Raw genomic sequence first — 25,894 nt, forward strand, 5'->3', positions numbered from 1 at the left:
TTCGTGGAATTCCTTATCTCGAGGATGTTCATCTTCTGCCGGAGAAGCGAAGGAAGAGAGTAGGAACGAAACAAAGGCGGCTGATATGTCCAGACACGTTATCGGAATATTAATATTCGGCCTCTTTACATTTCTGTTGGTAGTATGAAAAGCCGGCGCGCCACCCTGGTGACAATCGATCGTCCGTGGTGAAAACGTAGAACGAGAAAAATCGCCGTGCCGCTTCGAATGTAATGGGATACTTCCTGATGCACGCCGGTGATAATTCTTCCCGACATCGTCTCTTTGGAGAGATCTTTGGGACTCGAGGATGTCTTCGGATTTCGAACTTTGTTTCGCCACTCTTGTCCTGCTAGTTTCTCTCCGTCTTAAATCCATAAATCCGATAGACGTAGTCTCCCTTTTCTTTTGTTCCAATAATTTGAAGAAAATTGTCTGGAACTGTATATGTTGAACGCACTTTCTTCCCCAAGGACTAAGAATTGTCCAAACATGCGTATTACGATACCTTGTTTCAATATTTAATTTCTTGATAGATAAATCTTCGTACAAGAGGTTTCACGAGTCTATTTCCTGAAAGAAAGTTTGTAAGAGGAGAGCAAAGTTCAACCATGAGGAATTCAAAACCACTCAGTCGCCTCGAGCAATTGGATACAAATCCAAAGAGTCGTACTTTCCCATCTATGAAAAAGTAAACTTGTGCATTTTGTGCAGTTAATACGACATTGTATTTCGTACATTGTCTCTTTATTTCAATAATGTTTCGAAATTATTCCATATTTTGGAAAAATTACGGAATGTTATGTAAATTACACAAATCTAAAATATAAGCAAAATAAGTTAAAAGGTAAACGAACTAACATAGAATAGAATCAAATGCATTCAATTAGCGGTACGTTTTCCAATTCGAGAGCTACGATAGAACATACTTTTCTAGAATATATAATAGAGAAGCATTGGCAGCATGCACATTCCGAATAGGAAGTCCCATCATGCGTGACCCTGAGTTCTTAATGTTGATTTTTTTACTTAACATGGTTCTATCTCTCCAGCTACCGTAGTCCTTTGCTTCTTTAGAAGGAATTTCATGCAGCTGCACGTGTGTCAATATTCTACGTAGCCCACTCTACGAATAATAAATTATTTATAAACAGGATCAAGAGGAACGTATTGAAGTGAAAATGAAACTTTGAAAAAGGTTTGCCTTTGTTCAGCTATAAGAAAGAGCATCTACTTACTCTGAAAATTGATTCTTTGATATAACGTCTAGGTCTAGAACGGTCACGTTTTGTCTCTCATAGAAGAGGAGTTTGTCAGCAGGGGTGCAACGATTGCTTGTCTTTCATCGAGCTAATAAGAAACCTGTATTCGAATTCTTTGAATACATAGCTCTAAAACTAAAAAGTACAGGCCCCGACCACTTATTTTAAGCTGACTACCCACATGACGATAATTATGTATCACAGAAAGTTCTCTTGACGTCTCGTTTCAATGGAGGGACACACATTTTCTTAAACGATTTCTTTCTTGGAGAATATCGCGTTAGAACATCGAAGTGCTTCTTCTCTCTCCAGAAAGCGCTCGAGTACCCTTCAACCTCGTTTCGTAAGTGTGTGCAGGCTGCAAGTCATTTGGTCGAGCATCCCCCGAGATCTGTCAGCCGTCGGTAGGACGTGATAATGCGTAGCGACGGTTGTTGAATTCACGTACACGGCGACGTATGGTTGATCTCATATTTTGGCCGACAGCTCCTATTTCTTCCGTGGTGGAGACATCGATACGTGTGTGTAGAGACTGCGGTAGGCCTCGTTAAGAAGGCGTTGCGATGAAGAAATCGCGGCACGGCTCAAGACGTTCCTTTAATTTTGGACAAGTTTCGGGACTCTGCTTCTGGTAACTTGATCGTGAATTTTTCCCCGCTTTTTTACAATGTATTATTTCTTTAGCGACTGATAGCGGTTTCTAAGATTTCTAACGTAGATGACTCTCGAAACGTCAAGTATTTACGATACAACTTGCAAAAGTGCCGTTGTGTAAGATGGATTACTAGCCCGGACCAACTTTCTCTCTGAGAATTATACTATTTCTTTGTGAACCTGTTTCGAGAACGCGGCTATTACGCGTCGTACATTTTGCGCAATCGAATTTAAACGCCCATAAACAAATCTAAATAGTCGAATGCCTATGCTTCTATTACTCGCTATATCAATTACCAATAAATGGAGTACGCAGTTCGATAACTGTTCTAGGATAATTGATGTGTATAGATAAAAAAGAATCTTACGCTATTTACTAATCAATATCTTTTGTAACAAGTCACTTATTCACGCAGGTACTATCATCATTGTAAATCTAATCTCATTCACGCGTTACATAAATCCTAAATATACTTTCAGATTCGGAACAATATATACTAATATTTTATCACGATTTGTTTCAAATAGAATCTAATCATGTATGAGTAAGCAATCGAAATTAATAAACAAATGACTGAGCAAATACAAACAACGAAATATCAGTTTGTAGGTAAAGATGACACAGACGAAATTCGTAAAGTCGCTGATATCGAGGAGGAAATCTCACGCAGTCAACGCTGATGGCTGCCTGTTGGCCTCGTTGTTATTCGTCGAGTTCGCTTGTTCCATGCTCTTGTCTTTGGACCGATCTGTCGCCTCAACCGCCGTCGTTTCTTCCTCCCTTTCCAGATCGACGTAATAAACGTACCTTGCCGCGTAGCAGAGCAACAGCATCTCGATTAGCATCAAGGCATTGTAGGTAACTGAAATCGGACAGAAGAAAGTAACAGTTCTCGTTTCTTTATCTGGCCTCACGTATGGAAATGTTATGGGAGCCTCGTGTTCTTTCATCGTGCTCCATGTGTTCTCAGACCAGTTGCACTGTTGCTCGCCGTCGACGAAATTTGAATTCATATTCAAAAGATTTCTTTCTTTCAATTCGAATGTTACACGTAGAGTGTCCAACTTGTACGCAAGTACCTCATGTTTCTAGTTTCGCGGTGATTTTTTTAAACGATTTAAGAAAAAATTAAAAAACTGTACACGTATTTGTTATTATCGGTTTTTCAGGCGAAGAATACAAAAAAAAAAAGGTTACCATTGGCGTAAATTTGTGGCGTGATTGGTGGATTGCAAGGAAATAGGCCTGTTTGCGGTAGGCTCTTCACGATGAACGCTTGTAGCTTTGAAAATAGCAGAACCATCTGGGATACTGTGGTCTTGCGGTGTAGTTTCGCCTCTATGAAATCAGCAGCAAGTTAAAAACGAGTATATCTATCAACACTACAACAGCAGAGGACAATGGGACTTTCCAAGAACTTGGAAATTGCTTTCCCTCGCAAGTTACTTGTGTGGTCTTTCACGCGATAATTGCTAACCTTAAAAGAAGGGAATCGTTCTGGTTCTATTATCGTATCCACTCAGGCCAACGTTTTTTTTTTTTTCTCACAATTGCCGACAATTTATAACATGTAACTTCAACTTATAAAATCGAGTTTAAAAATTGTTGAGTGCTTTTTTCAAAGGGACACGAAGTTAAGGATATGATTCGAAGAAATGGCTAAAAATTGTTTTATAATCGTCCTTCTGTATAATTTCGCTCACTGGAGAGAGATAGCAGGGAAAGATTATGCTTGGAGAGCCGTCCTCTCAATTAAGTATGCACAATTTTTACCTGGAGCGACTTCCTGCAGACTCTTCATGGTAACAGTCAGTCCGTATATTCCCAGAAATATGCTGATCACTGTGAATGGCTGGAGATAAATTCCATATTGCGTTGTCAGAGTAGGCTCTTCGATCGACATAAAGAGAGATATGCAATAAATCAGTCCCTAGAACCGATAGACACAAACTTGTTAATACACTGGTACACTTCTTCGGAATGATCTAATTGATGTTTAAAAAAAAAACGAATGCTAATCGCAAACCTTCGTGGATACTAAGAAATGAACATTTGACGAGCTCAGGCAAATACTTTTTACGAGACGAGAACGGTTCCGAGCATGAGCGTAAAAAGTCAAGGTGGAAAAGAAGAAATAACCTGAATAATAGGAAGTTGCAGGACTAGTAGTCGGAGCCAGGACAAATTAGCGTCGGTCATTTCAAGATTTGGAAAGGGCAGACAGGGCCAGCAGCAACAGGGACCAACTCGTAATATTAATGGTGGCGTCTCTGTGACCTTTTTACGTCCTATGTAGACCAGTAACAGATACAGTCGATACAGGGCTATCGTTAAAAAGATTTGAGTTACAGCTTCCGATAGCAACTGAGTCCTAGAAATAATTAAAATATTGTTAGCATTGCCGGAATATAAAATAGCTTGTGTATAATTTCAAATGTTATTTGTATGCACGAATGCAGAGTGCAGTTTGTTCTGCACCGGAGCACGCTCGAATTGAAAATTTAGATTTTCCCTAACGACGTGAAAAATGCGTTCGAAACACGTTGGAAATATCAATGGATATTCTTGATGATGGAATTTTCGTGTCGGTGTCCTAGCCTCGTTTGCATTATCGAGAGGACCCATCAAATTTTAGACGTCGACAGCGCAGGTGTGACACGGCCATCGAAGCAGGGATTATCTCGGAAAATCGAGATCATTAGCTGGGACTCGGAACTGCTCTTTTATTTTATGGTCGTTAAAAAAATGTCTGAAACGTACTACCCCTTTGTATCGCCTATTGTGCGAAATTCGATCGCGTCTTCACTTTTTTCTTTTCTAATTTATCTTAAATTTATCCTAATTGGACGTTTCGATTTATCTTATTGTGAATCTCAGCTAAAATTGGCCTATTTTATGTTACGTTATGTTATCACTTTTCAAGTTTCTTCATTTATTTTTCCTAGGAAATTTATTTCGTCTTCGAGAAGGTTGTGTTTGATACTTTTTTAAAGATCGGCTTATATAATGATTTTCAATACACGTACATTGCTATACCAAAAAATTGAATGTCATAGTAAATAATTTACGTTACAAAATCTATCACTTTTTAAAATATTTTTCGATGGATAGAAGTGCAATGGTAAATAAACTCGTTTACCTTGGCATTCCAAGAGCTGTAAGACTACAGACACTTGCTACAGGATACACTGAGAGGATCATGATGCTGTTCGTTTTGTAGGATCTTGTTTCCTTTTGGTAGAAAATATTGTGGAAAGCATCCATGGCGAAGTATAGCGTCAAAGTGGAGAGTATGGTACCAAAGCTCAATAAACCTATACCAAACACATTTAAACCTAAAAAAGGAAATAGGTATAGAATATGACATAAAAAAATGAATAAACAGTGCTTCTGACTAGCCATTAAATTCAGCAAACTTTGCTCAGATAAACAAAGAATTGCGAAAGTATTAATAGAATTTTCTACGTCTAGAAGAAATTCAAGATCTTGTCGCGACTGATTATTTGCATTATGATAATAATAGCGATTACACATATTTGTCCATTGCAGTTGATATCGATTAGCACAATACATGAGCTATATCATAATGGAAGCGATAATAGCTTATAAAACTTAGATGATAAGCAGGGATGATTGACCTGGAATAGGATACGGATACACATTATAAATACTAGGTTCTATTTTCGCAGCATCTGATAGTGCAATTTTAACGCGATTTGCTAGACGTGTTAGAAAAACATAAGATAAAAAAGTTCATGGACTCGTAGAACGTGGTCAATCAATATCTCTCGCTCAAATGGTTAGATATCAGATGGTAGCTTTATGTTTCTTTAAGAGTTTCTTGCATCATAAAGATTAAGAAACTGGCTGTTACAGAGACGTTACGCAGTAAAGTGTACAATATATTATCATTCGGAAATTGGAATACCATTTTCTTTTATGATTTCTCGGACGTGATTTCTCAAACAGGAAAAATGTTTTTTTTTTTTTTATAAGAAATATACGATAGAAAGTATAGTAGGTTTAAGGATACTCGTTACGCAATGTTTGAGTATAGTATAGAATCGTACTGTGTTATAAATTTCTACATACTATGCAGTGTTACATCTCTACAGTGTATCGTAATTACAAAAGGAGATTGCCTTGCGACCCCCAGCTTGATTGGAGGACAAGATTCAACAAAAAATATTTAATTCCAGACAATGTGACGCACTTACAGTTATAATTTGTTTTATAATATATACATTTTCATATTCATAATGCGTGAACTGAGAAAGAAATAATTTTCTTCGTTTATTTTATGTCAACGATATATTTTATTTTCATACTAGCGAAAGTTAATATCACTCCCTGGCTTGGTCAAATATGTAATTTCCAGAAAGTGTGTTCATTATTAATTTCCGTTGTATAATTTGTTATTATTTGGATATCTTCATTTGGATGAACTTTTTCTAAATTGAAATTTATGTCGTCTGAATTGTTCCTATGAAGATATCTGTACAGTATCTGGTTAGTATTCTTCGTTAGTACTCAGGTCATACATAATAATCGTTTAGGAGGAAGTTTCCCGAGTTTACTGTGTACTAACATATTTAACCTAACATATATTACAATCCTCGTGTAAAACTTTCACCGACGCTTCGCTTCCGCGCATGCTCCGTAGATCAGAGCACGTGAAAGGTTCGACGTCAATTCGGCTGAATAAAGCGTCGCAATATGTATAATTATTGGAAGTAATCGATAAAATGTTGTATGCTAAGACAAATTCAGACATTTTCCAGAATTTAACAAAGAGAAAGTTATTTTCGTGAAAATTGTTACATAAACGTGCTCGTGTTCGACGCGAAGCATTGTTTGAAACGCTATAGTAAAACGTTTGCGTACTGTTTCAGAATATTTCGTGGTTTACTCTCTAACGACGCCAACAGCCATAATGTAGTCATGCTTCTCAGCTAAATTGTCGTAATCTCTCTGCATTAATAAAATCATATTAAAATACAGAAAAATAATGTTGCAATTTCAAATTAAAATTTTAGATTTAGTTTCTCCTTTAAACTTTCACATGTCATATCGTCGACATTAATGATATAAAATTAACGTCAAACAGCAGTCAACCGAATTATATAATTATCGATACATAGAAAAATGTCATTGACGATTTAATAAGATCAACCAGTCTAGAACGACGAAAAAATTATATAATTGATAGAGGATCGATCTTTGTAAGAAAAAACTTACTTTCTATGTTCTCTATCGCAGAGGGCACGTAATTGTGATCGCAGCTTAGGTTCCTGAAGGAATTGTCCAAATTGTTGAATTCAATCTCCATTTTGGAAATGCCGGGGCCGTTTGCAACGCGGTTTCAGCTCACACTTTCGATCCTTTCTTCTTCGAGGGACTTCTATTTGTAAAACTCGTCAACGGGAGAGGCGAACTGACGCGGCGGTCGTAGAGTTTTGAAAACGACAAGAGTGACGAAGCTGCATTAACTGGCGAGCAGTGAGAGTGAGTTCCCCACTTTTACCTCTATTGAATCGTATTTGTTACAACGAATGGACAGAAAAATCAATAATGTTGTGTTTAACAGTATTTTGTTGATATTTCTTATCTGTCTTTCTTATCATCGACCACACCTTGGCACAATTATTTTATATTTTTCTTTTTCCTTATATTTTCTGTTACCTCTTTCTTTACTTTCCAAAGATTATGTAAGAATTAAGAGTCCAGACTTCGGAATAAATAATTTTGAAAAATTGAAATCATATGCATTCATGTACCAATGAATACATATCGTATTCTGGTGAAAGTGAAAGGCACTGAGATTATACGTGAATACTCATGATACAGGTACAGAATAGACCTATTATCACGTTGAATCCCGCGCGTTAAGAATCCATTCTGAATTTCCTTAAGATACAAGATAGTCATATACATTGAATGAATGTGAAACTATTATTACATGTATTTGAAATAAATATATATATATATAACATATACATATAACATATTTTAGAATGTACAGGTTACTGTAAAATGTTACCGTGCGTATACAAAATTATTATAAATATTAGTATGTAATAATATTTTGAAATGTATGAATATAATTTAATTAACGAAGAAAGGAAAATATATAAAAAAAAGACCAGGATTAAGTCGTAATGAGGAAGTGTCACTAATTTGACAAATGTGAAAATTCACGAGTTGTTTGATTTGTCAGAAATAATATAAATTTACGTTAAATAGTAAATATGTATATTTCATATTTCTATACAGACGACTATCTTTATAGCAAATGGTATATGCATATTTTCTAAAAGAAGCTCTCCCATGGTAACCTACCGATAAATGGTGCGTCTACTTTTTCGTATATACCATTTGTGGTATGTAGAATCACCGTTGACTAAGTTCTGTGTAATCAAATTGTAACTATTCTATGTCTCGTTTGTGGTTATAACGCAATAGCTAAATTCAATCTTAATTCCAACCACTAACGTTATAATCTTTTTTTATACTGAATCGGTAACGTTGTATAACAATATTATCGACACAGCTCCTTTTTTCAAAGTATATATGAACTTACAATTAATATGTTTGTATGTAATTTTTTTGTATTTGGGATAGCTGACAAAGTACTTACATATACGAGTACAATTCGAATCGAAGCTACGAATTAAATTTTAGTTTATAATTGTATATTATTAACGTCAATATGTTTACTGGAGAAACTCAATCGATCAATTCTTTTATCATTTTAAGTAGAGTAAAAGCATATTTTGCTTTACAACTCTCACCTAACAAATCCATAGAAGGCTTTTTCCAAGATACTAAAATTTATGATTCACCATTTTACACGAACTAGCGCACGACGGTCGATTCAAAATATTCATTCATCCCGAATTGTAAATGACTACCGGTCTTGCTCGGTACTTTCTTTCTCCTTGAAAATGAAAGATCAAGCCAGCCTTTCTATTTCATATCAGCGACAAGAAGAAAGCGTGTGCATCGTTCGATCACCGTCGCATACTGTTTAAGGTGCCGAAAAGCGGAGGGAAAAACAAGTGATGGGTTCACCTGCAACGTTCAGATCTATAGATGAACCAAAGCCGCGTGCAGGAGGACAGTCGAAGCGAAATAAGCGGGTGAGATAGAGAGAGAGTTGGAAAGTAGGCCTTAGTCGTTCAGTCAGTAGTCAACTGCGTGCCAAGACGATTGGTTGCCGTAATGGTAAGTTCCTCGACGGTTCTAGTGTTGTTCCAAAAAATTCTTTGAAACTAATTTCTGTGAAAAATCGAATTTTCCATTATTCATTGATAGTACAAAACTTTCAAGTGTCTGAAGAACTTGAATGGGATATTTATTTATCATTATTTATTAATGATCGTAACAAGGATCAGTAAGATCTTCGTAGCAATTTTCTGATAGCTGTTGATGAATAGCCCGCTTTCATGGTTACACGAGCTTGATCTAAGTAAATGATCATATCGCTAATGATAATAATAAATCAATAAATTTAAATTTAAATTTAATCATTGGAGAATTCTAACGTATTACTCATTCTGATTACATAAAAAAATATCGATTGTATGTCACGGTACTTTCGCATGTCTTTACTAATCTATTAATGGAATAATACTGAAAGTTGAAAAAGCGATACGCGACAGTCACTTTACTATTGCTCGAATTTAATTCCAAGTAAGATAGATGACGCTTAGAAAATATCTTTGTTAGTATTTATAAATTTTAAGCGGTTCAACGTGGCAAAGAAAAACGACCGTATATTCTTTATATAAATGTTTGTTCAAAGTGACATACGTGAAAATCACAAGATCAATAAGCTCGTGTTAACGCGTGAAAAGGGTCACGTCATCGAAGACGAAAGTGACTTTCGACTTCGAAGATCATTATCGTAAATCATCCAGCGTGTCTAATTTCACTGCTTAACACAATCACTCCACATAATACTTTTTCCATTACACGAAATACTCATAACGCTGTGAAATGGAAATACGGCAAGTACAGTTTTTTAAAACGTCGAGTTATTCCTGGTTTCTCCTCCGATTAAATTTTATCCACGAAGACGAAATGGCAGGAAAGTTTAAATACTCGAACCATTTTTGCGAGGGTTTAAACTCGGTTTAAATCAGCCGGAAAATAATAGTCATTTCAAGAAACGAGCACATAAAAAATTGTCTAGAAAGTTTTCTGGAAGTCGAAAGGAACGAATGTAGCAAAATCACGTTTCCAGGCCGCTCGACACCTCTAATAACAATTAGTGACAGTATAAGTAACAAATGGCATGTTATAAAATACAGCGTCCATAATAGCAGTAATTTTTTTCACAGCGGTATGACAAGCGCTGCCGGAAATTACGATTATGGTATCGTACAATTGTACCTTTCCTTTCTATTCTATATAATTTTTCCCAGATTCAGGAATCGTTCAATTTTTGTACTATATTGCATAACATAACCAGGTTATTGGACTTTCTCAATCGGCTAAATAAGTCAAGGATATTTTGCGAGAGCTGTTTTATGAATATGAAAGAGACACGGTGCTGAGTTCAACTGATTGCAATCTTTTCTAGATGTTCGAAGGGAAAAAGCGCGAGCAATATCTATCTTACGTAAACTCGATAATTATATCATTAAGAACCATTTACATGGGCCTGTAACAGAATTCTAATTCTCGACGAACATCGAGAAAATGTTAACAATGTTTTAGAAAGAATTTTGATTAATTGATTTTCAACAAGGGAATTGTTAAATAATACGAACGATACAAGTGATCGCGAATATGAGCTAGATTTCTGTATTCGTTGCGAGTCAGCGATTACGTGTAAAATTTATTCCGACAAGCAGTTGTGAACTTCAAAGTGCATTAATAACGCGGAATCGTCAATTCTTCGAATGCAATTGGCATTCGGAATTTTAATCGTAGTTCATCTTGCAATTCTTCGTATAATAAATAATATAGCGATGATACTTTAATCGATGCAATAATTGTTTGCGCAGTTCGCGGTTTTCTGTTTGCTGCTCCTCTTCAATCTAGGTCACTGCCAGGACAATGAACTTCCGTCAAGATTCGAGATCGAGAGCTCGATCAACCGTACGATCGAGGAAGTCGAAAGACAGGTTCGCGATGACTCCAGTCTGCCCAGGCTAACTAGACAAGAAATAGTGAATATTCTGGAAAACATCACGTCGCAGGACTTGCACGAATTCAAAGACAAAGAAAAATTTGAAAAAGCGAGGGATTTGTATCAAAGGGCGTTGATGGTTGTCCTCCCTTACAGTGCTAAAGAATCAGCTGAAAACTTAAAGGATCTTTACACGAAACCACCAATGACGAAGATAATTCCTGATTTTTTAATATCAGAAAATGATAAAAGCGAGTCTGACGAAGGGAAAACGAAAAAAGAGAATAACAACGTAGAGAATTCCGAAACATTAGTTACCGAGAATTTAATAGTAGATCGTAATTCCTATAAGACCATTTCGAAAGAATCTACTACGATGAAGAATCATTATAAAAATCACAGGGACACGTACTCAGAAGTACGTACGAAAGTGCCTTTAAAGGAATCGTTGAAACTGGATTCCACGCCTATCAGGTTTACTTTCAACCTGGAGAATCTTCAGAAAAACGCGTTCGCCACTGAGAAAACGACCACGAGGCAATATCCAATTTACAGAAATAGTGGAAGCAACGATACTGGATTGGAAATTGTTTATAGCACCAGTGTTACCCATGAACCTACCACGAAACCAGCTTCTAAGGAAATTACTATCGACTTGGAGAGATCCAAAGTGAATCAGAATATATTGACATCTAGTCAATGGCGCTACAACGCACCGCCGAGTACCATTATGAAACCAACTCTACCTTCCAAAGTCGACAAAATACCGTTTCTTCCAACTATTAACGTGCAGCCTGAAGATCATCTTACTGTTTCTTCGACATCAAGACCAGAAGTCTTAATGAAAGATACCAGTACTGCGAAAAACTTGATGTCGAGTTCTGAAAAACCAACTACCCTTTTTGTGACACCCATGTCCACCGAAACGTCTTCGAAAGCGAAGTATAGTTCCACGTATTCTTTGAATTCTGCAGGATTCCGTCAAGCCGCTACAGCAACAACTACTACTAGTACTACTACAACCTCCATGCCAATGAGACCAGAGGTGATGGATCTGTTAGCTTCGATTGGCTTACGACCAGCTAATAGTAGCAATGTCGAAGATGTTTATAAGAAGAACAAGGATATGCTTGCGAGCAAAGTACAAGTTCCAGATCTGAATAGTATTCACAGCATGATTTCTGCTGGAAATGACGCAGTATCGATTACCAACCAAAACACTTTTGAAAGCTCAGGATCTGAGATCAAGAAAGGCGTGGAAAATTTAACTCCGGATGTTCAATTGCTGTTCAAAAAATTCGGTCTTGAAACTTCGAATTTGGCCCAACCCACGACCAGCACCACAGAGAAGACGACAATTAACCTGAACTCGTATACAAACTTCAAGCCTCTGCCTACTTCCAGCGTAAAGAATAAGGAGATGAAGGAGTTCTTGGCTAAATTTGGACTTGGCATCAACGACAATCGAAGACAGAAATCAATGAAAGCATCTACGGAGGCTCCATCCGTGATCGAAGCTGTACCGAACAATATGAGAGGGATTTTGGAGAACATAGGCCTGATCTCTAATTCTCAAAAGTTAGCCAAGACTGTGGTAAATTCTATGGAAGACATGGAATCGACAGAGACATCCAAGTATCATGTATTCAAACCACACGAAGCGACTGTGGATAACGAAGAACAAAGAAACAAGATCAACGAGCTTCTGGATACTGTGAAATTGGTGCAGGAGGGTAAGGCTAACATTCAGAATGTTAAAAAAGTGGCGAACGATTTGCTGCAGACCACGAAGATTCTAAAAGACGGGCCAGATCCGTTGAAACTCGAAGAGATCATCAGGAACTACAACGAACACGTCAGAAACGAAGTGAAGAGGCAGCAGGAAAACCAAGAGGAGAAACAAGCAAGCACTGTTACCACCACGGAACAAACTATCTCTCCTTCGAGCATTACGACTGGTATTAAGAAATTTATGATATACGTTTTGGGTGGTACGGAGTATTGGGTTCAAAAAATCGCCCAGGGATTAAGGAAACTTCGAAATCTATTATTTAACGTGTATAACAAAATAATTAGACGAGGGTCTGGTTGACTATCTGATCCCTACTAATTCTGTACCAAAAATTTTCGACTCGTATTCATGCATCTTGTTTGTCATCTTTCACTTACTCGAAAGATGTAGCAAAACATTTTTTACTGCGTTCTTAATTGCTTTCCTTTTCTGTTCTAACAACGTTGATGAGCCTATGTTTATGTTAAATCTTCTTCTCGCGCAGAAGAAAGGCCGATCTTTCCCACAAAAGGAATAGCTGGGAAAAGATCTATGAAAACTACAGATTGGTCCGAGGTCTATCACTTTCCATTCGCTTGTTCGTCTTTCTTGCTAATTGTGAGAAATACTCTGTACATAGAGTACTAATGTTCCTTTTTCGTGACTAATGCTACAGAGAAATTCTGTGTACATTGTACACGTGTTACCATGTATTAACGGAACATTTACTCTTAACGATACATCATATCCTATCTCATTGTATAATATTCATTCTTATCTGCAATGTTATTGTTGCAAATTATCATTGAAATCTGAATGCATGCAGTTTCCTACCAATTCTCAGAGTACGTCACTCAACTTCAACATTTCTCAGTCTTACAACTCACACTTCGAACGGAACAGCGTCGAACGAAATTTAAACCCGAATTCATGATGGAACTTGTCAACAGAATCGGCAGATACCACCTTAAGCACTCCCATGACGACAGATTCAGCGAGAGCAGCTTCTGATCAATCAAAATCGGCCACAGCGATATCACCTGAGACCTCTTCCTCTTCTACCACCGTGTCGACCACGGCCAGCTCGAACCTGATGGCATTAGAGGAGTCTTTCGGTGGTACGACCAAAGAACCTGACACTGCTCTACCTCCGAAAAGGAAGAGCGGTCTCTATTTCCTGGTGGATTGGAATTCATTTCTCGAAGTCGGTGAAGAGGACAAGGAAAAGGTCAACGTGAGGTTTGCGCCAAAAGTCGGTGACAGAACGAGATTCTTATCAGTTACTGTGCCTTAGACATTAACGGTACCAGGAGTTACTCGTAGTTTAGAATTACATGCTGTTTGTCGCATTCTGAAAATAACAAATTTGATGATGCGTTTGAAAATCAAAGTAACGGTTAATTTTGTTTAAACGATATGTACATACGTAGGAAAATGTAATATATTGTTGAAGGGATTTAACAAATTATAAGTGGTTAGTACGTTTTTTTTTTTTTTTTGGAACATTTTGGTGTACGATACATTGATTATCTATTCATAAAACATCAAGGATAATTGTTACGTTACACGGTTTTACAACACGTAGTTATTTATGCACGTTGTTTGTATTATGATATGTTGACTGAATAAAACGTTTTCTCTAAAGAAAACGAGCAACTAACATTGTTTGACCTACATACTTGTGAAAGTGTACAATTAGCATGTACAAATGAAGAAAAACCTATGGGTTGATAAATTATTCAAGAAGAGAGGTCATGGATGCTAACGAATCACTGAAATAGTATCATAATTTATTTCCAATCATTAACTCGTTCTACTGCTCCAGTAAAATATACAAATTGTTGTATTCTGAGAACCACTGTGTGTGAGCTGAATCGCGATCAAAATATTTTGTATCGTACGATCGACTGTTACGAGTATCCCTTCCGAGATCATTCGATGTAATCACAACGTTACAATGTCCCCGTTAATTCATAACCCTACTGTTTGGTTATTTCTTTTCGTTTGTGCGAACATTACAAATTGCTGGGATATCAACCATGTCTTAAAAACTCCACGTCAATTTGCGGATATCAATTTATCACGAATTACACGAAATTCTGAAAATGAATCGTTAATTTGGATGGAATACGAATTCAATACAGGCGCTGGGAACAGAGAAGGTACTGTACATGATATTATTTTCTTTGAATCGCGTATAATTTTAAATATAAATACCGACGACAGTTCCCTTTCGTTCCAGAGCTCATAATGACAGATATCTCTGTTCGTAAATACGCAAACTTACCAGAAACAGCGACAAATTGGCAATCTCTAGACGTAAATGGTATCGACTATCTATTTGGGATTCGGAAATCTATCTTCTACGTTTACAAATTTAATCGGGATACGGCTGTTGTCTATGATTCTATTAATTTTGATCTGGAAGATACCATATTAACGTTTAGAGTGATCAATCTTCACTCGGAGCTTGATGCTGCGGTCGTTTTCTGCGTAGAATCGAACAGTGGAAAGATGTTACGGTGGTACAGATTAAAAGATGGAAATGTTTTTCAATTCTTTTGGTCGTGGCCAGTACAGAAACGTATAAAAGACATAAAGTTCATTGAACATGAAAAGCCATATAAAATATTGCTGTTGAATGACGACGAATTACATTCTGGATTGCAAACGTCCATCGACGTATATGGATTTATCATTGACTTCTCGATCGATACTTTCGACTTTTGGTAATTATTTGAACGATATAAATTTGCAATAATTGCTGAATCCATAATTATATCGAATATAATTATTCGTTCGATATAGGTTTCATGATAGGCTCTTCGTACCAAGATCGTTCGGTATACAGATATGTCCTATTTATGAAAGTATTTCACTCGCTGTTCAAGGCACGAATGATATCTCTCTCTATGAATATAGACCCACTACCGAGGGCCGTATTTTTCAAAACCTACAGACGATAGAGTCGTATAATTTAAAAAACTTTGTCTGTTTTGAGAGCGGTTATCTTCAATTTTTGGCGACTTCTGGACCGGAAGCTGGACTTTTTCACTTTGTGGATGGTGAATTCCAGTTCAATACAGAGTCGGAATCCAACTTTGGTAAAACTAAATTCAATAAAGAATTGAATTACCGTGATTCTCTCCCTGAATAACTATTGATGTGTATTACAGATGTTTCAGAAATCTCATGGGTGACAAACGTAAATGTAGATACGTATAGAAACGAAGCATTGTTGCTGGTTCAACTGAAAAACTCCACAGTAATCGCTCTTGCCTGGGAAGGCCTGAGTTTCAAAAGAATCTCGTTACCTAACAATATCCTCGATCAGTTTGATCTATCCATGATTACACCACTTCCGAAGTATGGATTCATCTTGGGTAATCAAATTGTAAAACTTAACGTGCAGTTGAAAAATACGAAACATCCGATTCAATCCAGTATTGAAAGACTGCTGATCTTGCAATCTTTGTTAAACGTAGGTATCGTAGGCATTTTTAGAATATTTAAAAATTACAGATCTTCGAAATACCTGTTTAGAATTCGTTGAATCATCAAGAAAGGATTCTCGATGAAACAAAGGCACGTCTCGAAAAAAGTTACTTGAGGAATCCTGTAATCACTGGAGTTTGGAATGTTAGTACGGTAAACGCCACGAATGCAATTATATCTGATAACGTGACCTATCATTCGATCACGATAGGCGGTACGACTTTAACCAAAGAAGATCTGACGTTCGACGCAGGCAGTTTCGCGGACAAATTGAAAAATGTAAGCCGAAAACTCGATGAAATCGATTCGAATTTGATGAACGCCGTAGAACACAATTTAACGGATCCGTTTTCCAATTCGGATGTCACGATATTTGGAAATATTAATGTTACTGGCAATTTGTATGTGGGAAACTTAACTGCGCTGTCCATCAATGACATCAACGAAACGATTATCTTTGATTCCATCGAGCCTGAAGATCTGACAGTTCATTCGATGAATGGTATTCCTATCGAGAATATTCAATTTGGTGATTCCATAGTGGACTATAGTGCCGTGGATTTTTATAAAATAAATCGTGCTCAAATAAACGGGAATCTCACCTTCTCTGCGATTAATGGAATTGATTGGACAACATTGATGAAGAATATTGTATGGAAACACGAAACAATGTATATTCCTGGAAATACTATTATCGAAGGGGTAAAATTTAACACTAGATATACAATTTTATATAAGTGGCATAATTAGTTTGATGTAACAATTATATCGATTTCAGACGTTGATCTCAGATATTTTCGAACTGGGTACCCTAAATAATCTTTTGTATCCAACAGAATATGTTTTGGAGGATAGCTATACTTCCGTGATTATAACCGGTACAAAATCGTTCGATTCGATACTGCTATCACGATTGGAAAATGTAATCACTCTAAATGACATAAATTTCGAAGACTACGTAATTTTGTATAAGGACAACATTCTAAAAGAGGAGATTACCTTCGAGAACGTAAAAATCGATGGAGAATTCCGGGTATGTTTTTGGTCAAGTTTTAGGCGTATTTCTAGTATTGTACGAATTTTTTACGACTATAGATAGATGGCGAAATATCAGGAATTAGTATGGAAGATAGATTAATGTTGAATGAAACTTCAAAGATTTCATCGGATGTGATGTTCTTCAACTTGAATGTTTTGGGAAATGTTACATTCGACACATTGTTCATGAATAAACGTGTACTAAATTTAGAGGATTTATTGTTAAAAACCGACAAGGAAATTGAAATTACCGGGATTAAGACATTTTTAAAGAATGTCGGAATAAAATCTAACGTTACCATCACATCCGGTATGGTTAACGGACATTTTTTGGATGAGTTCGCGACTTTGGACACAGTACAAGATTTTCCAAGTATGAATTCGCTTTCTTTTATCGATAATTAATATTCGTGTATTTATCACAGTGAATCGTTTCAGATTTAACGAAGATACTATCGAACGTGACTTTTGGAAATGTGACGTTTGGGGCTATGAAGAAATTGAAAGCTTTCTTCAAGGAGAATACAAATTCCAACAATTGCTTGGACAGGATTATTGTGTTCACGTCTCCAATTATTGTAGATCAGTTGTCTTTTGATGGACTAAACAACAACGTTTCATTCGACGTCTTTAATCAGAAAGTGAACGAAATATTTCAAAACGTTAGCTTTGAAAATTTAATGACGGAAACATTACTGGCGGATAAAATAACACCAAAGTTTATTAATGGTCTCGATTTCACCAATTTCACGAAACATTTAGAGTTTCCGAATATTGGAACCATCGACCAATTGGAAACCGATCGCTTGAACATCACATTCATCAATGGAATGTCGCTGGATGAGATCAGTCTGTTGATCGATAGATTAGGTGCGACTTTAGACAGCATTCTTAATGGAAGCAAAACTCTAAACTCTCTTCAAGTAACAGGAATGATTATTACAAGGTTACTTAATGGAAATGTCTTGGCAGATCTGTATACAGAAGATGAAATCGACACCGTGATTTTCAAGTCAGATGTTGTCATTAAGAATTTGACGATTTTGGACTTAATGAATGGCTTCAATTTTTCAGAACGCGTACTTGATACGGTTTTAAAATCCGAGACAAATATAGTAATCGATGCACATAAAATGTTTGACACAATTATTTGCCATCAACTCGAGGCAACCGCTTTGAATGGCCATCCCATAGAAAATATTCTAGACCCCTTTAAAGAACAGGTGTTAACAGGTCCTGTTATCGTCAATGGTTCTGTGACAATTCTTAAAGAATTCAATACAACCGGAAGTATCGGTAATGTGCCATTCTATAATCTGACAAAGAAATTCAAACGTTTAGGAAACAATAGCTACGAATTGCACGGAGATGTTCGCTTCCCTAACAATGCGACTATAAAAAATCTTTACACGAATGGATTAATCCAGGGAAAAAGTTTCGATCACTTTTTAACCATGATAATATTTAACAACAAGGATAACCTTACAGTTTCTGGCACGAAAGTGTTCGAAAACACTGTCATCTTTAATGATACGTTTGTAGTGCAGGACAAATTGAATGACATAGATCTGAGAAGATTCCAAGAAAAGGTCGTCTTCATAGACAAGCCGTTTTTTATTAAATCAAAAATTATTTTTAGAGATGGTATAAAAATAGAAAAGGATCTTGCAGTTTGGACAAACCTCACAACGAAATCTATTATGGGAATCAATGTAAATGACTTGTATCATGATGTTCTAAACCTTAACAGACCTAATTACATCGAAGGTGACTGAAATTCCTATTATTTTGGATTACATCTGGAAATGTTTTAGAAATGTATTTTTTCGATCGCAGGTACTACCACGTTTACTGATGTCAATTTTCAATCTGATATTCAAGTAGAGAAATTCAACCGTTTGGATATGAATTTATTAATACCGCTGGACACTGAACAAAGTATAGAATTTTTGAAATGTGGCAATGTTACTGTAGATAAAATGCAGATTTTGGGAAGAATCAATGACGTAAACTTACAGGAGGTTCAATACAACACTTTCATGGTATGTATATTTCAAATCAATCAGTTATTAATGTATTAGATGTTTTTGGAAATCCCATCTTTTTCTTTAAAAGAGACATGATTCTGTAAGGAACAAGTAGATCTACTTAGATTATTTGATGATTAATTCCTCCAGTTTTCTAGTAGCATTTTTGTTTACAGATGACTGGGAACCAGAAAATATCAGGACACTTTAATTTTTCTGGGAACGTTCACTTTCTACAGAATTTCAATGCTCACATTATTAACGGCATCGATCCGAAAAGTTTTATACCTTTGAATTCGAAGGGTTCTATAAACGGTAAAACATAGACGACAAATGTTTCGAAGAGATGATCGACAAATGATTTTATGATACATAAGCCATTGTCTGTAAAACGCTTACTTTTCTAGGCAGTTTTATATTCGAAAGACCAATATTTCTCAATCAGAGTCTTCGAGTGTTAGGCTACCTGAACGACATAGATCTGGCTCGTTGGGAAGCGGTGGCGGTCACGACCAACAATCTAGTTTCACAGTTTATCTCTGGTAAATGGGCCGTATTTGGTAACGTTTACTTTGAGAAAGGGGCATCGGGAAGTGATATGTTAAATGGCACGAACATCACAGAGCTTTCAAATACTTTAGCAAAGGAACATTTAGAGATGAGCGCCGTATTGGCGGAAAAAGATGTATGGAAACCATTTTCAATGAACCTTTGAGGTATTAATGATTTAGAAATTTGTGCAAACGCTTATGCTTTCTTTTTAGGCAAATCTGGATAGTATGTGCGAGGATTTGCGCGAGCTACAACGCTACGCTGAGAAACAAATTTACAAGTTCAATGCGTTCGATTATCTGCAAGTCATCAAGTTCCATAGCAACATCGTTAGCGTCCACCATTTCGAGCTGAATGACTTCGACTACATAATATTAAGCTACAATACCTGTCACATGCGCATGTACTCTTTTACTGGAACAAAGTTCGAGTTGGTCGTCAACATATCTGATTTTGGTGTGGTCGAACAATGGACCACTTATAAACACGATCAAGCTTTATATTTTCTCACTTCAGGACCAAGTTCTTGTGGAAAGAGTCCTACAAATCTATGGAAGCTAAAGGATGACGAGTTTAGGGTAAGTTTTCGTGTTATATTAGAAACTAAAGGTAATTAAATATTATTATCTATGCTTCGTTAAAAATTTTAGCACGTTTTAAATCTTGGCCATGATACAGACAGTGAGAAAATAAATCAAGACATATTCTTGACGTTAATTGACAAAAACGAACGGCTGCAGTCATCTAGAAATATGAACAAGGAAATTACGTCTCTGGTAGACGATGGTAATGTTCAGATTATTTTCGAGAAAGATCAAATATTGTTGGCTAGCAAGAATGCTAGTAAATATAACGTTAATCATTCTACCAATGTAAATCTTGGGGAACACGTTAGAAATTCAGAAAGTCTGAAATTCAAAGTTGGACCATTTGAGAAAGAAATGTTTTTGTATTATGACAGAGATGTTAGCGAGGATCGTATATTTGTGAGTTATATCTTCGAAAAAATATTTAATAAACCATGCCTTCCAATTTTTTGATTCCTATATTCTATGTAGATTTTTAATAATGATGTAAAAGGAAAAAGGATCCTCCAAACAATAAAGGCACACCGACCAACATCCTTTACGATACTTAATTTCGATGGATTGATCGAAACACTGCTTGTTTTCGTTGAAAATAGGAGGAATCTTCGAATTTATGAGTATAAAGGTAATTATTAAACTATTTTTCATATAATAAATACAAGTGGTGTATTTTTTTCAGGTATTCAAGGCTTCCTATATAAGGATAGTATAAGATTGAACGTTAATAAATTATTTACCTTTAAGATTAGAAAGTATCCTAATTTAGCGAAACGATATTGCCTGAGTTTAATCTACGAAAACAAATTAACAATTTTGGAAGCAAAAATGTACGGCGAAAAATTAGATATGGAAACGTTAACGTGCTCGAAACGTTGAAGTTTTCTGCCAAAGAATTAATTTTAAAAACGTTATTAGTGCGTGTAAGATTATTTATTGTAGCTATGTATGTACGAGAGTTAGAATTAATTAATATTCATCGTACTTTATAAAACTGTATTACATTATAATTAATTGTATGTACCAATTATAAGCATATTCGATAAATAATACTGCATTCTTGCCTACTCTATTATGATTTCTTATATTGTAAACAGCATTTTGAAAAACTGACTAGTAAATACCTCCAGATCGTTTCGCTTTGTAGAACGCTATGATTTCTTCGTCGATTTCTGGATCCCCTGTCAAAGGCAATGAATCCTCAAATTGTTTGTCTTTTGCCTCCGAATTAGACTTTCGCTCGAAATCATTCCTTTCTGCTTTGTTTTCCTGTAGAGTCAAAGGGCTTTCTGAATTATTAGCACTGAAGCTTAAAAACTTTTGATAAATTGGAGCTGAATAATCTGCCTCTACAAATGAAGCTTCCTGAGTTACAGTTTTCGCTTTCGCACTTGATAATTCAACAGGATTCTGCTGTTTCACTTTTGATTCTATCTGATTATTATGATTATGTTTTTTCCTAACACTTTTTTGCCCTCTTTCAGATTTGCGTAAGGACTGTTGATTCGTGTCATCAGTTTTATCACCTGTTCTCTGATCAATTGCTTGATCTTTATCCTCGGTTAAATCACTTAATGTTAAATTGACGATATTGCAAGGCAATAACTCTGGCATAAATGTATCAATGGATACTGACTTGTTTTTCAATTCCAGATCATTATCATAAACATTAGTACTGCTATCAGGTTTGCTTTCATTACTAATTTTAGATCTTCGCTTTTGGCTTTTCAACGGTGTACGATTACTTAGGGAATTTTGTATCATTTTTTGATTATCGTTCTCGATATTATTAGTTGTAAACCTATCCTCGTTTGATTGTGTCGATCGTTGATTCCTTTCCCTTTTCATTTTATCGATCAATAATGCTATTAAAAAGTTAAGAAATTGTCTGATAAATAATGGAACATTAATAAAATTATAATAGGATACAAATTTCTTTGTCCCTTTGAATAACCAGATCCTTATAATATTCCACTTTCTTCAGGTAACACTTTGGATCCTTGCTCAATTCGAAAGCTCGCTTGAAACTTTCGAAACAATATTCTACTTTCTTAGGATTATAATCCCAAATGACTTGTTTATTCGATTCCAAAAAGCTCCCGATCTTATGGTCGAGATTTCTTTTATCTGCAGCTGTAAGCTCTTCACACATCTACATTTGAAATATCAAAAGAAATTGAAACCTAATTTACAAGCTAAATTGAATTTTTGATAAAGATACTGAACAGTTTGCCTCGTCAAGGCTTTGATTTGTTGCTTAAGTCTCTCATTCTCCGCCCTGAGTAACGCATTTTCACTCTGAATGTCTGTCTCCAAATTTAGTTTCAAGTCATTCCTAATGAGAGCTACTCGTTGAGCGAATCTGCACGTTGATACTGTTTCCTGATAATTACGAGATAAGAGTATATCCAGTTAAATAAGTGCGCCGATAATTATGAGGCAATAAAAATCGTGTCGTACCTCTAAATTAAAAGTGCAAAGGCTTATGGTCGCTAGCATAGTAGTCAGACAGTTTCCACCTAAACTGTCTCTCAAAATCGACGTCAATAAGGAATTCCTAAAAATGGAAACAACGAAAGTTCCACGGTTAAACAAGGGTTCTAGATGTTTTATCAATTATTACGATCTACTTTCCAACCATTTTCTAATTTAAAACAAAAGATGAGTCAGAAGAGTACAGTAAAGTTTCATTCGCTATCCGCATATTATTTAAGTGATGAGAAATTATACTGTCGGATATAAATCCCTGAGTGAATTTAGCACCTGTAAGGAATGTGACCTGCGCTCTCCTGACCCAGACACACTATGACTTGTTCCAAGTAATGTAGGCTCAGGTTAATGTGCTTCGCCTCGGTCAGAATGGTGCCAGTTATCGAGCATTTGTAGACACGTTCGGACCTACGGAGATCTCACGTTGAAAAATCGGTTACCGTTACAAAATTTGCCAGCACGGGCGCAGATGGCAATGAGAAAGCACGACACGATGGTACGCGTAGGAAAAATTATCGCTGACAAGTAGGTCGACGTTTAATGCATTTGAGATGTTGGTGCGTAATCGCAAAAATGTCACTTCCACAACATTGTTGGAATAGAGATGTAATTTGTGAAAGGAATTTAAAGATATCATTACACAATTACGCACCAGTCGGCAAATATGCGTTTAATCATGTTCATTTCCAGCTCACTTTCCCATAATTTATGAAAATAAATTTACAACCTTGTGCGATATAAAAGACTGGTAATCTTTTTTTTTTTTAATTAGGATGCTCAATTAAAAATTTGTTACTGAAATGAATGTTTCTAATGGTTGTCTTCAATTAGGAGCTGATCAATTGTCGCAACATCTCTAACCCTTGTACCTTCAGTCGATACAAGACGGAGGAAAGCATACGAACCCTGCTAGGTCGACGAGATGTACTTTCGCTCGCTTGTATTGTTCAGCGCCGAACTTCTTCGTAGAAACTACGATGGTAAAGATGCAGTGTGATCTCGATGACTGAGGATTCATCGGTGTATCGGCGGTAACCCTATGAAGAATTACATTGTTTTTTCCAATACGACAATATAACGAGATTATTTTACCTATTATGATCGCCTAGCACAAGTAATTCAAATGCATCCTCCAAGTTTTTAACGCAATAAAAAGTCAAATTCTTCAAGTGTAATTTCCCGGCCTCGTCTTCTCGAATACTGATACGTCTGAAACGCGTCCACAGTTTCCAATAGATGAAACATTTTAGTACTCTCTCTTATTTTTAATTGTAAAACAAAAAGAGAATCCTCCGTAACGTGGCGCAAGACAAGGAGGATATAATGATAACACGGTTGCACCTTGCGCACGATTGCTCCATATTGGAAGTTTGTCGGAATCATGTTTGATCGGTCGGGTCGAGCAGGTTGTTTCCCTTTAGGGGGGCCCCCTGGTTTTTACGAAATACCCTCGTATCCGTGTTCGCGCATTACTCGACAGGCCACCATTTACGTCACCCGGACTTACGGTAAATCTTCCAATCTCGTAACCGCGAAGTCTCGTTGGTGCTTCCGATCTATCAGGTCATAGCCGGTTTCATTGTAAATCTCCAGATATGCCACCTCGATGGAATACACGTTTTCCGGTCGCTGCATAAAATTTAAGGGCGATATAGGGTTTCTCTGCGCGTATCTATGTATCATCTGATAGCCAACATACGCAACCTTTTGTATCGCGTCGAACAGGAATTGCAAAGTTCTCGGTATGATACCACGACATTCGTTTTCCAGACTCCCGGTTATCGTGTACGTTTTCCCAGTGGCGGTCTACAAAATTCATGACTTAAAATCGTATCAGAGATTCGCCTCGATCGAGGTTTCATGGATAGAACGTTCGAGGATGTGGCACGAGTTTGAAATTTTATAACAACGGTAGGCGACTTAATTTTAGAAAATAGACGTTTTACTCGAATCACATTTTATCGATTCTATCGATTTATTGTTCGGTATACCTGGCCGTAGGCGAAAATGGTACCGTTGTAACCATCGAGAGCACTTTAATAAAGGAAATTGCATAGTTAAGTGAATATTCGAGGATTGCATCCTAATTCATTAATGAACGATACGATTCTTTTACCTTTCCACTACGGATCGTGCAACACTTTCGAACACGTCTTCTTGCGTTGCGGATTCCTCAAATATTCGGAAAAAGCTGAAAGTTTCAGATGTTTCAATTTTTAGACTTGGGATTTTAGACATATTACTGACAATGATAAAACGTTATTTTTGTGATATCTCACGAGAAATTCCACGACTCGGGACGATTGTCAGGATAATCTTTTATTCTTTGGATTGGAGAAACTAGAACCAAGAAATCCTCCTCGAGATTTTCTTTGGGACGATGCAAGACCTGATAATTCTTTGGAAGAAAACGTGCATCTTATAAAACCAATTTCAATTTGCTATCGCGATATCTACCACTATGCTTTTCCGATTTTGTTCTGGTTTCAATCTGGCGTAGACTTTGATAGAATTTTTCACCATCTCGTTCGTATAACCTCGCAGTTTTGTGGCTATGAATCGATGACAGGTGATCGATTATCGAATACCTATAGATACGTATTACAATTCAGGAAAGAAACAAGTCAGAACGTGACAAGCTGTTGAATTCTCGAAAGTGGAAAATAGTAAAAAACTTTCTCACACGTGCAGCGTTTCTTATTTAAATCAATTTAAATAACTAAACGTACAAGGCTACCAAAAGCTTCAGATATAGACAAGAGGTATCGAGCCGTGAAACTAGACCAATAAAAATGCGACAAGTATGCCAACAAAAGCGGCGAGCATTTGCACGTTAAAGCGGCCCATCCGTCGGCAAAAAGGTAGCGGTGGACCTGCGAGAAAG

General features: G+C 36.5%; 4 protein-coding genes across 5 annotated transcripts; 2 read left to right on the forward strand and 2 right to left on the reverse strand.

Annotated features, from left to right (window-relative positions):
• Positions 1-717: 717 nt before the first annotated feature.
• Positions 718-7,409, reverse strand: LOC139987049 (organic solute transporter subunit alpha). 2 transcript variants are annotated; one of them, XR_011799777.1, is made up of 7 exons: positions 7,156-7,409; positions 5,057-5,252; positions 4,057-4,288; positions 3,691-3,847; positions 3,115-3,255; positions 1,239-2,779; positions 719-1,126 (listed from the first exon to the last, which is right to left on the reverse strand). XR_011799777.1 is itself a non-coding variant. In XM_072002884.1 (6 exons), the coding sequence occupies exons 1-6, from the start codon at positions 7,244-7,246 to the stop codon at positions 2,580-2,582; spliced, it is 1,017 nt and encodes a 338-aa protein (XP_071858985.1). In that variant the 5' UTR covers positions 7,247-7,409; the 3' UTR covers positions 718-2,579. The 2 variants fall into 2 exon arrangements, 1 of the variants encoding a protein (XP_071858985.1); XM_072002884.1 differs by having other exon boundaries at positions 718-2,779.
• Positions 7,410-8,978: 1,569 nt separating this feature from the next.
• LOC139987048 (uncharacterized) lies at positions 8,979-14,392 on the forward strand. Its single transcript, XM_072002883.1, has 3 exons — positions 8,979-9,141; positions 10,929-13,011; positions 13,775-14,392. Exons 1-3 carry the CDS (start codon positions 9,139-9,141, stop codon positions 14,116-14,118), a joined length of 2,430 nt encoding a protein of 809 aa, XP_071858984.1. The 5' UTR covers positions 8,979-9,138; the 3' UTR covers positions 14,119-14,392.
• Positions 14,393-14,571: 179 nt separating this feature from the next.
• Fs(1)n (female sterile (1) Nasrat) lies at positions 14,572-21,443 on the forward strand. Its single transcript, XM_072002882.1, has 15 exons — positions 14,572-14,986; positions 15,067-15,553; positions 15,633-15,928; positions 16,001-16,305; positions 16,368-17,021; positions 17,098-17,352; positions 17,415-17,730; positions 17,796-19,124; positions 19,194-19,399; positions 19,561-19,699; positions 19,792-20,069; positions 20,149-20,514; positions 20,587-20,922; positions 20,995-21,148; positions 21,203-21,443. Exons 1-15 carry the CDS (start codon positions 14,782-14,784, stop codon positions 21,397-21,399), a joined length of 5,523 nt encoding a protein of 1,840 aa, XP_071858983.1. The 5' UTR covers positions 14,572-14,781; the 3' UTR covers positions 21,400-21,443.
• A 7-nt stretch (positions 21,444-21,450) lies between these two features.
• On the reverse strand, positions 21,451-25,533 carry LOC139987050 (kinesin-like protein KIF6). Its single transcript, XM_072002885.1, has 13 exons — positions 25,468-25,533; positions 25,290-25,408; positions 25,127-25,201; positions 25,002-25,044; positions 24,715-24,816; positions 24,518-24,639; positions 24,103-24,219; positions 23,916-24,047; positions 23,284-23,418; positions 22,981-23,077; positions 22,747-22,902; positions 22,450-22,672; positions 21,451-22,385 (listed from the first exon to the last, which is right to left on the reverse strand). The coding sequence occupies exons 1-13, from the start codon at positions 25,531-25,533 to the stop codon at positions 21,634-21,636; spliced, it is 2,139 nt and encodes a 712-aa protein (XP_071858986.1). The 3' UTR covers positions 21,451-21,633.
• Positions 25,534-25,894: the final 361 nt, after the last annotated feature.

The sequence above is a fragment of the Bombus fervidus genome, chromosome 5, assembly GCF_041682495.2.
Source record: "Bombus fervidus isolate BK054 chromosome 5, iyBomFerv1, whole genome shotgun sequence".
In the NCBI taxonomy this organism is placed as follows: Eukaryota; Metazoa; Arthropoda; class Insecta; order Hymenoptera; family Apidae; genus Bombus; species Bombus fervidus.

What these genes read in the sequence shown, in the direction of transcription:
- LOC139987050 (XM_072002885.1), bottom strand. Translation starts at nt 25,533, where the DNA reads ATGGTGAAAAATTCTATCAAAGTCTACGCCAGATTGAAACCAGAACAA. An exon ending in AAAATCGGAAAAGCATAGTG is followed by an intron (nt 25,409 to 25,467) that starts GTAGATATCGCG and finishes TTTCTTCCAAAG; the next exon opens with AATTATCAGGTCTTGCATCG. An exon ending in CATCTCGTCGACCTAGCAGG is followed by an intron (nt 23,419 to 23,915) that starts GTTCGTATGCTT and finishes AGATCTCCGTAG; the next exon opens with GTCCGAACGTGTCTACAAAT.
- LOC139987048 (XM_072002883.1), top strand. An exon ending in TCCTTCGAGCATTACGACTG is followed by an intron (nt 13,012 to 13,774) that starts GTATTAAGAAAT and finishes ACTTGTCAACAG; the next exon opens with AATCGGCAGATACCACCTTA.
- LOC139987049 (XM_072002884.1), bottom strand. Translation starts at nt 7,246, where the DNA reads ATGGAGATTGAATTCAACAATTTGGACAATTCCTTCAGGAACCTAAGC. An exon ending in TGCAACTTCCTATTATTCAG is followed by an intron (nt 3,848 to 4,056) that starts GTTATTTCTTCT and finishes TATCGGTTCTAG; the next exon opens with GGACTGATTTATTGCATATC. An exon ending in GCCACAAATTTACGCCAATG is followed by an intron (nt 2,780 to 3,114) that starts GTAACCTTTTTT and finishes GTCCGATTTCAG; the next exon opens with TTACCTACAATGCCTTGATG.